This window comes from Lineus longissimus, chromosome 3 (genome assembly GCF_910592395.1).
Source record: "Lineus longissimus chromosome 3, tnLinLong1.2, whole genome shotgun sequence".
Lineage (NCBI taxonomy): Eukaryota > Metazoa > Nemertea > Pilidiophora > Heteronemertea > Lineidae > Lineus > Lineus longissimus.
This window is the reverse complement of record NC_088310.1, coordinates 1,756,690-1,768,945: the sequence shown is the minus strand read 5'-3', so window position 1 is coordinate 1,768,945 and position 12,256 is coordinate 1,756,690. Positions and strand designations below refer to the sequence as shown.

Genomic DNA, 12,256 nt, shown 5'->3' with positions numbered 1-12,256 from the left:
CCACATGATGTGACAGTAAACAAATGTCAAATGAGTAACCTCACTGGTCTGAGTGAACGACAGAGACGAATTACATCTTCAACAATTGGCATTTTTTCAAGTATTCATTAATTTGTAGCCATGTCACACTGCTCTGGCTCATCCATTATAGCCAATAATCATGATGTCTCCTAGAGGATTTTACAGCATCTGTCGATGGTCATGATGGCTCCTGGTGGAATCTACAGTATCAGATGTCTTAGCCTGCTTTCAAGTGCATCGAGCAACAGGACACTAAGTTTGGCGAATGGAATCCACTATTTTCATTACATAACAGCACAATAGTGATAAAAGGAAATAAGTCCAAGACAGTTTTATAATGAAGCAAATAGTACATTTTATTGTCCTTCACACTCTAGTCTAAGTTGATTGTAGTTGCCTGTACACTTAACACAAAGACCAAAGTCAAGTTTGAACAATGCCTGAACCGGGTCGTGTAGATACTCTTAATCAAGGGACAGCGCTGATAGGGGGCACACACGGGTTGTGACGATTAAATGTGTCCGCCAAGGAATAACAACATAATAGTACTTTTTTGGCAGATGCAGGTTAACAATATACAGGGTGTAACAATAGAATGATACTTCCCCTATTTCGTCACACAGTAATAACCTGTTTCTACCTGCAAGGTAACCAGGTGCTGTGGCAGTTCTGTCCAACCCCAGACAACCAGCCAAAATCAAAGAAACAATGATTGCTAAACATGACGAAGATAAAAATTCATTCATTGGTCAAAATTAAGGACTCGCACCCCCCACCCTCAATCAAACCTACAGCATCCTCCCATCAATTCAGTTCTGCCAACGACCTGGCTCAGTCATTCATCACAGACCCCGGATGTATTCTGTCACCACAAGAGGAACACGAAAATGACTCGGAAAGTTTCAAAATCATTTAACCCCCACAACATGCTCATTTTAAAGCTGAGATTATCAATCTAATGAGACCAAATTAGGCGACATGCACATGTCAATCATCTTTGTCTCCTCCCCTTTAAACATAAAGTGCAAGTCATGTTCAGAGAACAGATTCTGGGTCAAGATCACCCACTCGTGACAAGGTCTGTTGACTCAAAAACATTCAACACCAGGCTTCATGTAGCACCAATTTGAAACTTGATTAGAATACAAACAGGTGATTTGGAGTAGGGCGAATAAGTCATTGTCTGGGGAATCTTTTTACCACTCTTGATCTCTTCACATGAACATTCATAGCCAAATTCTGGCGGAGTTCAATTTCGGATGATGACCTATTGAATCTATCTATCGCATGTTTCGGAGGTAGGAGACAAGATGATGATGATGATGCTATCCAGTGCACTAGTTTCCAAGTTTTAGGAAAAGTTCTAATAACGTGAACACATCTTCGAGCACTACCCGTGCGGGAAAACCTGTGCCATCCCATAATAAGACTTGTACCGTGGGCTGACAGAAACACGTAAAGATGTGAATGAATCTTAAAGGGACACTGGTCGCGTACAATTCACTCGTTTAACAACAATAGTTACATATTTTAGTGCTTTTTCAATCTCCCCAGAGAGACAACTCTGTACACCAACAGAATTCATCAGCTGTAATAAAGAACACGTTTGCTAAGTATGTAGCAGCTGGCCAGGGGTAAACTAGATGACCAATTTCACGAGAACAGTGCACCTTTAAGACGTGTAAGATCAGAAGGAGAGTCCTCGCTTGTCATATCTATCAAAACTGGATATGATATTTTCTTAACAAAGTGAAGCTATTTATAATGAGCTGAAGGTGTGACGGTGAAAAAATGACGCCATTCCAAATCGACCAACTTCTGTGGATTAATCCCAGTAAAAACGTGACGTTCAACACATGCTTAGATTATATATGTAAATATATGAATATACGCTGACCAACAAAACGTAGCCTACATCCAGTGAGAGTTGTTCCCCTTTAAATTGCCCACAATCTGCTAAAGGTCTGGTCCAATTCTTTGGGTGTCATAGATAGAGCACAAATGTGACCCGCTCTACCAAAACTAGGCGCTTGTCGCATCTGAACTTGACAGGTTGATACGGACTTGTTGTTCATTTCCCTATTGTAGACCTTTTGTTGAATGTGACCAAATCAGTTTGTAATAGATTTCACAAAAGGTCAACAATAGGGAAATGAACAACAAGTCCGTATCAACCTGTCAAGTTCAGATGCGACAAGCGCCTAGTTTTGGTAGAGCGAGTCACAAATGGGGAAGAGGCAATATGTCAAAACTATGGAACTCTTTGTGTTTTTTCTTTATATGTACTGGAACCAATGAAGCGTTGCCTTGGTAAGACCGACAAGGAATCATAACCTGAAGATACCACCATTGCCGGAGAGGTATCGAAGCGCGCAAGAAAGGCATGAACAGGTGGTTGGGCAAGAAAAGGACCAGACAGTAAACAAATTGATGCTCAACTGATCGCTTTAATATCAACTCGACACCAACTTCACAGCTGTGTAAATAATCCTATGCACAACAGAATACTAGTATTATCTCTGACTAGACCAACACACAAATGAGTATTGTTTTAAAATTACAATTCAATTTCAAATTCAACTTTAAATTACCAGGTGGTGTTGCACCTGACAAATGTAACGAGAGCGACAGACGCCGTGTCTGAAGAGTGCATGCACAGTGAGGTAAAAAAATACTACATCTATATTAGGGAGACCATATCTGGACAAAAATATGATGGAGCACATTACCAAGACTTGTAAGTCTAGTGAAAGGTTTTATCTACACTGGCACCACCTCTTGGTGGCTCAAGGAAACAATCACAGAGAAACGGCCTTCACAACAACAAACCTCATGTCTCGCATCTCACTCGAGACTTGGGCACATGAGAGAGTACATGACATCAATACTAAGGTAACCTAATAGAAACGGAGGAGCCGTTGGTCTTTTATGGACGCACAATACCGTGAAAAATAACTTGATATTAAGGCATGGCCAACTACAAGCACTACCGGAACCTTGAAGGAGCAACGCCCTCTTTACAAAGTTTTAAGTACTAGGTGTTTGTTCGGTCACTCATCATTTTAGCGAGATGCCAAATCACAACCAGGAATTTCCACTGAGGTATGGTGAAGTTTACGAACATGTAATATATGGGCTGATATGGTAACATGGCATATAATCACGCTGCATTTCAACAAGGGTATCTAAAATGATTTTCAGCCAGGTGTCATGGGCAAAACTCACATTTGGCAGGAAATATGGACTAAAGCAACCTATTCAACAAACTTCAATAACTGCAGCATACCAGAACAGAATAGGTGCACACCAGATCTATAGGCAGAGAGTAACCTACCGCTGTTCAAACTTACAATCGCAACTTGTGGTGTTTTTTTCCCCATTACCAAAACAGTACTGTCCGAGTCCCTGAGGAGCGGACAGCCAGGAAAGCACTGGGTGTACTTGAAGGTTATCTGAAAATATGTGCAGTTCTACCACTGCTTGTGCATCCTATAGGAACTCACTATCCCGTGCAGTTGAAAGGCAAACAAGAACATAAACTGGACAAACAAGTGTTTTGAACAACAAATACATGCCTGCAATTGGTCATGATTAAAACCGTACATCAAACTCTCACTTTTCATTGAAAAATAGTCAAAAATATCTATTTGGGAAAAGATGATACTATATTTCTTCATGTGAATAATATTTCTAAATCACCTTGATAAATCAGATCACGTGAATACATAGAACACAAGACACTTGTCACTGCCTCAAAATGCTGACTCGCCACAATCTCAGAAATGTTGAATCATGGTGCATTGAACAGATATGGAGAAAAGAACTGAGTAAATTTTCGTTGTTATTTTGAGTCAAATGGCACATGAGTTTTCAGACAGTATTGAGTCAATGCATTACAGCCCAATGAGGGGCGCCTGAACATCAGACCTATCTTCCCTCTAGGTATGTTGACACAGCATATAACTTTAACAAGATGAGTACCTAGAGCATTATAAAGTTCACCAAAGCATATAGAACAAGGATGCAACTGCTAAGGGAACAAAATTCAGTAGGGCAAGTTGTAGTGCCATTTCATATTCTTTTCATCATATCTATTTGATGATGAATACAATGTGCGTAGAAACTTATAGAGAAGTGACATATTGTTTCCTCCTGAGGACAAACACAAAAACATGAGTAGATAGAGCTCAAGATCGCCCTTCACTTGATCTGTTGTCAAAAAGGAACCACACAGAGCTAGTGTCCATACTGATGATGATGATATTTTAAGAGCAGGCTTCATATGTATCCATGAGTAGCTCTGAAAGTTCCTTTATTGAAACATAACTTGTAAGGAAAGACCAACAAGACAATGGGACTTCCACATCAACTTGGCCATCCATGGGTTTCCAAACCTGAATGCTGTTATTTTTCAATTAGAAGTTACATCTGTGTCTAAACCAGGATAACATATTGGGCAATATGAATAAAGACTAGCAAATGCTTTTATCTAACACTCCATGTACATTTACACCAGGCCTTTCTGTACAAAATTGAAGTAAAAGCATTTGCTTGACTTTAGCCAATGGGTGATATGAATAAAGACTAGCAAATGCTTTTATCTAACACTCCATGTACATTTACACTAGGCCTTTCTGTACAAAATTGAAGTAAAAGCATTTGCTCGACTTTATTCATGTCAGCCATTGAGTTGTGAGGAAACAGTCACCAGTCAAAAGTGTAAAATGCACAGGCAGAAAACAAGACATGCATTAATCAGAGCTGTGGGGAAAGACACTCGATATAGTTGAAAATAAATTATACACTTTTCTTTACTAGAAAATAATATGTTATGAAAACCTCATACTGTCTATAATACACATGTATGGCACAAACTTGTAGACAAGAAGACTTTTAATTGCACAAATTCCGCTAAAGCAATCCCAGTTATTGCTTGTCAAGGCAATTCCAAACCAGACATTGGTTTATCCAATAAATACACCGGTCGATCTTAAAATAGTTGTGATCCTCTTCCGATACTGTAAACCATGAAATCTTCATGAAGATAGAAGTTGGCGAATCACAAATGCATGCAAAAATGGAGTGGTTAATGCATACATTGCAACAGTAATGTTTTTTGACTTCAAAAAAAATTTATATTTGACAATTCATTCATAAAAATCGGGCAAAAAACTCATGAAAATTTCACAGTTCACAGCATGCTTAAGTCATGTAATACATAGTAGGCCCATTTGAACAGTTCTCGATTCTTTAATATCCATGGAATCTAAGTTCAGGCTCAATCATAAGTAATCATTGGGTTAATGGGGTAAGATCAACAAACAAACAAAAACAAGGAAAACGAGGACTTGAAGAGCACCACACTAACATAAATGCACATAAAGGTTAATTGAAGGGTTGAAAATATTAACTTTTTATGTAGAACATGGTTTTTGGCTTGATTCTACAAGTCATTTCATACAATTTTCTTGCTACATTCGTATATTTCTAAACCAAGGATGGATCAAGATAGATAGACATGGTTGGAATTTGATAATAACAACTGACAGCACCAGATCTACGAAAAAAAAATTTGGAATTTTAAATTCTAGATGTTGCTATTTCTATATCTTTGGCAAAATAGCTTTATTAAGCCTATGATTTTGTATTTAATTGCTCAGAATAAAATATACATTTGTGCACTTGACAATAGGTGAAATTAAATAAAACTTTCAAGGCCTTTATTAGAAACCAAACATTATTACAGTTGACTTGATTATTCAACTAAAATGTTTCTTAAAACATCAAATTTGGTGATGAAAATTTTTGAGATTTGCTTCATTTTACAGCATTCAAAATCCAAAGTGAAATATAAATTGAAGGGGTCACAAAGAAACCTGCTGTGGGTGCGTGAGTGGCTGGCAGTGTAAGACACCGGTCGTATATTGAAAGCAAAGTCTTTGTAAAATACATTTTCAATATAAAGGAATCTGAGTGAAGCACCATTTTGGTCAAAAACAGACTTTGTCAGAAGTAAATGCAGTTGGCCAACAATAATCCCATAACAGACAACCAAATCTCAAAATCTCTCATCACCTTGCAGAACCCAATTCCAAGAATGGCAATTTTTTAAATTTATAACGGCTTTTCATTGATTTGTGACTTCGTAAACAACAACAAGTGACGATAGCAGGTAACTTGGGTCTTTTTCATTGGTGACCCATTCTGATACGAAACCAAATATACTGAATACTCAAACCTGATAGGCCCTCAATCGATCTAGAGGATGACTATATCAGCACATCTAAGACTAATCCTGGACATTTCACCAAACAGGGGAGACACTAAATGCAATACAAAATAGAAGGCCTCAGGGGAACATGCTTTCATCAAATGGAAAAAAATGGATTTTAAATCTTTACAGAGCATGATACATGTACCATATTCTTGGTACGGTATTAAGTGAACATGATTATAACCAGTGCATACAAGTATCATTGGTTGTCACTGCAAGGCATTCTAATAAACCTTTAAATGGGGGTAATTTTGAACATAATTTCACGATTTACCCCAAAAGTCCTTGTGGAAATTTGGTTCCAAAACGAGAAAGATTCTTTTGCCATTTGGACAAAAATACGATTCAAGCCAGGAATTTACTCGGCATTGCACAAGAATTGAGATATATTTTATATTTTGGCCATGAAATTAAGATGGCGCATCAGTTACCACATTCACATTGCTAAAGTACAACGCCATAAGGTAGGGGTTAAATAATTTCAGATATGGTGTTCTCGTTTGGAATAAAACTCCAAGTGAAGTAATCATCAATGGGCATAGGTCAAGTTCCATACAACGTCTCGTTGGAAATATTCTGCGGTCACCAGTTGTAAGAAAATGAAGAATGTTTACCAATGATCGATGACTTCTCGTAATAAATACAAAGCAGGCAATGTACAATGAATAGCTGACTAGATAACACACGCTTGCCGTGACATTCAAAATGATGGAACAATCTCATGATAATAAGGAATTTCGGCAGTTTCAATCCAAGGGTCATGTGTTTGAGCCCCGGCCAAGTCCTTCACAGATCAACGTCAAGCAAGCACTGAAATGATGACCGACACTTGATACCCCAGAGACCCTGTGGAGACCTATGATAGTGACAGACCCTGGTCAATGAAAAAGCCCAATACAAAAACCACCATCATTATCATTGTTTTTTTATCATTTCAATTCATTGCCAGGGAGACTCACCTTGTTCCTCAGGATCCTACCAGTCACAAACAGATTCATGAACCCTTCCCAACATGTGATTCAACAACTGTCAGCAAGTTTTATGTTCGTCCCTGACGGGTAAACACGGCTGGTTTTTAAGTACTCAACCTTCTGCTAGCAAACTTAACTCAAAGGGTTTTTAGGATGACACATCACATGGAGGATTCACAGGATAAAGAAATTAAGTTCACAACAAATTATGAGGTTAACAAATCAAAATATGGAACAAAAAGTTCCAAATCATCCCTGGATTGTGCCTACAGATTCGAAAACAATATGATAACTTTATTAGGTTAACTGATCGAGTATTCAGGAACAAATAAATCTTTAGAAGGGTGAATTGTTTTGCACATCTGCCGAGGAGTATGTTTGGCTGGGTATTGGGACTTGTAAGTAAGTTACAGGTTTTGACTAAATTACAACAAATCTTTTTTTTTAAAACAACGATTTGGACAGCTTAACAAGATCCGGTAAAAAACAAGACAATTTCATCTCGGGTTATCGTAATCAATACTCTTGTCAGACACTTCACCGAGCAAAGTTTTCAAGAGTCAGTATTCAAATCAACATACTGGGCTATTATTAACTTTGATATGCAAAGTAAGTTGGCAAGTAGAGGACAGAAACTGCACAGAGACATGTCTGATACATGACAAATACTGCAGATGAAGACTGATGTACAAGAGACTCGCTGGCCTGATTTTATTCTCTTTCATCAATTAACAAGGCTGCGAGTGTAGCTCGGACTTCATCACATTTTAGAACGAACTGTATGCCAGCTGAGGGAAACATCCTATTTTAAACTTATTTTAGCCAAGTCAAATTTGTCAGGTTTGAACCAAATCAAAGTTAAGCTGCCCTTCCTCTTGAACAAGAGTACAAATATTTCAGACAATTTCATACGAAATCGTCATGAATTCTTCTGGTTCATTTACATTTTGTTCAAGCAACGTTTGCTTGAGATAATCAGTATACATACAGACCGAACTAAGGTTAAGACAGGATGGATGCCATAGACCCCATTATGCCATGAAAAAAATAACATTACGGATTTGAACTTACAATGGACATAAGAATTTTTGACCTTTCCTCTGAACGAGTGTGTCAAAGACCTTGACAGCTGAACGGTATAATGCATCATCATCAGATAGACAGTGGAGTCAAAAGATTTGTGAAAACAATGAATTCGACTTCAAATCATGAATATTGGTCACTCACTGAGTTGGTGAGGATCTGCATTATATAGCCCCAAGAGCTATTTATTCCCTTATTTTGCTGGAATGAAAGCTAAAAACCTGCGAAAGAACATAGTGGGGTCCAAGGTCGGTTTCTCTATGATTAACTAAATGCTATGTAGGACACGTAAGAGTGGTTTTTACATTACAAATGTTTTCAAATTCGTACTCCAAACTCCATAGAACAAGAATCATTTTCAACTCTTCATGCTCGGTTTTTTCACAACAACACAAGTACTGCAGTAGTATGTAAAATATCAAATGTTGAATATAACACAACTGACGACCAAGTGCTGAGGGCTCGGTTAATAATAGATATAGCTAAGAGTATGAGATCACACTGAAATACAACTGTAACATGGTATAATGGTAGTCATGATCTCCAAAACAACAACAAAGTTTTGCAACGGCTCTACTTATCTTACACTGAAATGCATTATTAGGCCCCACTTTCAAGCTTGGCCGAGTCAGTATCACACCCATGGTTGACCTTGGCAGAGTCAAGGACATTTTACCATGCACACCTTGGCAAAGTCAGACACCAGTCTGCCCTTGGCAAGGCCATGCAGAAGTGTGACCTTGGAGAGGTCACAGAAGTGTGAACTTGGAAAGGTCACATCACGTTGGATCATGGCAGGTCTTGCTAAAGTTTGACCTTGGAAAGGTCACGTCAAATTTGGCCCTGTCAAAGTCACCCTAAAGTTGACCCTGACAGGTCCCCTTGAGTCTGAACAAGGCAGGTTCATGTCCAAGTCTGACCGATGAAGAATAGTGTCCATCATCTTTGATAAGGTCACTCTCAAGGTCAGGCTTCATCTTCATAACAGGCAGAAGCACACCTCTGATTCTGGTCCAATACTTTGATCCAATGCAACAAGAAGTGCTAAGTGCCCGGGAGCAGACAGTCACAGACCGACCATCTTACTCTCTCATCAGGTCTAATGACAGACAAGCAAAGCAAGATTATTAGCTTAGTCCAACGGCGAACATCATGACAAATCGAGCTTGCCGTATTCTGGATTTATGAATGAGAAACCGCGGAACTCTTCCTGGTTGATGGCTTTGACTATCGCTGGGTCGACCGGAGTCAGCACTGGTTCTTCAGAGGTGAAATCCTTGTCGAAGTTATTGGCGTCTGTTCGATTTTTCTGAAATCAGACAAGTACGTTAACTCTTTGCAGAGAGAGCATGTGACTTGTGTCTCGTGACAAGAAGTGGTCCTGTGTGTGCATTGAGTTTTGTCAAGTCGTAGCCTTGCCTAGAAGCTGTAGTATAATGGCACCTAGTCATGAATCAGACTATAACTCCTTATCGGATTTACTCTCAGATTGTTTTACATTGACCAAGTGGCTTAGTTTACTCACAATTTTTGGTCTAAATGGTGGTTTGACTTTTCTCTGTTCTAGCAATTCCCAATCGATCTTCTCTTGGAAAAATGGATGAATGAGTATGGCTTTTTCTTCTCCTTGTGCTTTCACGCACCCGAGGCGCTTGGCTGGGTTTTTGGTCATGAACTGAAAAAGATACACGCATTTGAAATGTAGTCAACATCGCAATTGATCAAATGCTTGAGAGGTAATGTAAATAATGGCTAAAAGAGTGCAGCCAGCTCTCTCTGATGGCTTATAGTATTCAAGTTGATGCTCTGGTTGCAACTACTTACCCCTTTCAGGATTGCTACGGCCTCCTTAGTTAACCAGACAGGGTATAACACGTCATCGTGTAATATAGATTCAAACAGGTCATCTTCATTGTCTGCTTCAAACGGTGGCTGGCCAGCCATCATTTCGTACATGAGCACCCCCAGTGCCCACCAATCTACTGAAGCGTCATACTCTAATTCTTGGAGAATCTGAAAGGAAATCAACAAAGCACCAATCAAAATTCAAGTTTTCAACAAAGATGAAACCGCCACACAGTGGCCTTTCACAGGAAGGTGAGGGCTTTGGACTGCATGTCCAATGCCTACAACATTCACTGACTGAGAGAGGTCCTCCTCTACGCCAGACCAGCAATGGTGTATGACCTTTTTCTCAATCCGGCAATCGAATCTTAATATTCAAGTAGGCAATGTGCCACAGAACTTTATCAATTGTGATTCTTACCTCAGGTGCGATGTAATCGGGAGTCCCGCAGAACGTCTGAGTGAGTTTTGAAGGGAACATGCCTTCCTTGCACATTCCAAAGTCAGCGATCTTACAGTGACCTTCAAAGTCTAATAGGATGTTATCAAGCTTTAAATCCCTGCAAAGAAACAAGAGAAATTTCAGAAATGATCCACCAGGGTTATCATGGCTTTTGACAAGACTTATCAACCCATACACTCACAATACCGCCATCCCCTCTGAATTGCAGCTGGTTCTTGTGAAGCGTCTCCGAGGGTGAAAACATTTTGGGCATTGCCATGTACCTTGACTGTTGTATACGTTGAGGTATTTGATGAGGAAAGAAATGGAGACCACCTCTTCCTGAAAGAACTTGAAACTGTTCCGGTCTGAGCATGACCTGGAGGGGCAAAGTCGTCAAGGTGGCAAATCAGGATGATTGGAATGTTAGACAAGTCTCTTTGACGATACGTGACCACGTTTACTGATCATAAGTCTTTTTTCTATCTTACCTATATATAATTCCATTGTCATGTAAAAACATGAGCGCCAGTGTCACCTCAGCAGCATAAAACCTGGCGCGTGGTTCGTCAAATTTCCTAGCACGCTGTATTTGGAACATTAAATCACCACCATTTACGTATTCCATAACAAAGAATAATCGGTCCTGAAAAAGAGACGGGAATCAGCAATGCCAATGGAGTGAACGGGTTTAGTTTGCGACGATGAGGTGATGACACCCAAGAAAAGTGGAAGAGAAGAATATTCTGGTGAAAGAATGTATCTAGATGGAGGATCAACTACACGCGCAATAACTAACTGTTGAATGGCAGTTCAAGTGTGCTAACCACTCAACTTCACGCCCAGGACATGAGGCATAACTTCTTGCAAATTTGCTGAAAACTTTTGTGACTTACCCTAGTTTGGAAACAAGAATGCAACGCTGTCAAGAATGGATGTTTTGCAGACAATGCCAGTATTCGTTTCTCTGTCATGGTACACTCGACGTCGTCATCTTGGATTATAACATCCTTTTTCAACACTTTGATGGCAAACACCTCCTCACCGCCCTTCTTTTCTGCTAGCATCACCTAGAAACAAACAGACATGGTTTAACTCGGGCGGACATGATCCTCTACCCGCATTTTCTCAAATAAAGTTGATTATGTTGCCTATTTTGTGAAACAACTGCTGGCATGCACAATTCGAACAACCCCTGTATTAAACACCACCAAATACCCTTGGGAATGGCACTAAAACACCCTCAACAACTCAGGACACCGTTGGGAACAATCACCTGGGCTCCTCCATTGGAAGAAGTGTTCTCAATGCTTACCTTTCCAAAACTGCCTTTTCCTAAGACTTTGATGAAGTTGAAATCAGATAATCCTATTCCAGACCTTTTCCTGGCTCTTTCCTGTGATGGACTTCTCCCGTACTCATCCCCAAGAGAAAGAGCCTTCATGGCACCCTCCATGCCCTCGTCCTCATCTGAAAACATTCATCAGTATACTAAAGTTCTACCACACGGTTCACCATTGACCAGACTGTGCTGCTCTCTATTCACAGACATTAGAATATGCACCGGGTAGTGCAATCCTGGCCCTTGAGCCAATTGAGGCAAGTATGATGCATGGTTTG

General features: G+C 39.6%; 1 protein-coding gene across 5 annotated transcripts in view; it reads right to left on the bottom strand.

The window, feature by feature from the left end:
• Window positions 1-351: 351 nt before the first annotated feature.
• LOC135485292 (calcium-independent protein kinase C-like) overlaps window positions 352-12,256 on the bottom strand; it is a 32,134-nt gene continuing 20,229 nt past the window's right edge. For all 5 annotated transcript variants that reach the window (XM_064767155.1, XM_064767156.1, XM_064767158.1 and 2 more), the window contains 7 exons: window positions 11,952-12,106; window positions 11,533-11,706; window positions 11,128-11,282; window positions 10,616-10,754; window positions 10,174-10,362; window positions 9,875-10,024; window positions 352-9,658 (listed from right to left, as the gene is read on the bottom strand). In XM_064767155.1, the coding sequence (XP_064623225.1) occupies window positions 9,500-9,658; window positions 9,875-10,024; window positions 10,174-10,362; window positions 10,616-10,754; window positions 11,128-11,282; window positions 11,533-11,706; window positions 11,952-12,106 (1,121 nt within the window). In that variant the 3' untranslated portion in view covers window positions 352-9,499. The remainder of the gene's footprint in view (window positions 9,659-9,874; window positions 10,025-10,173; window positions 10,363-10,615; window positions 10,755-11,127; window positions 11,283-11,532; window positions 11,707-11,951; window positions 12,107-12,256) is intronic.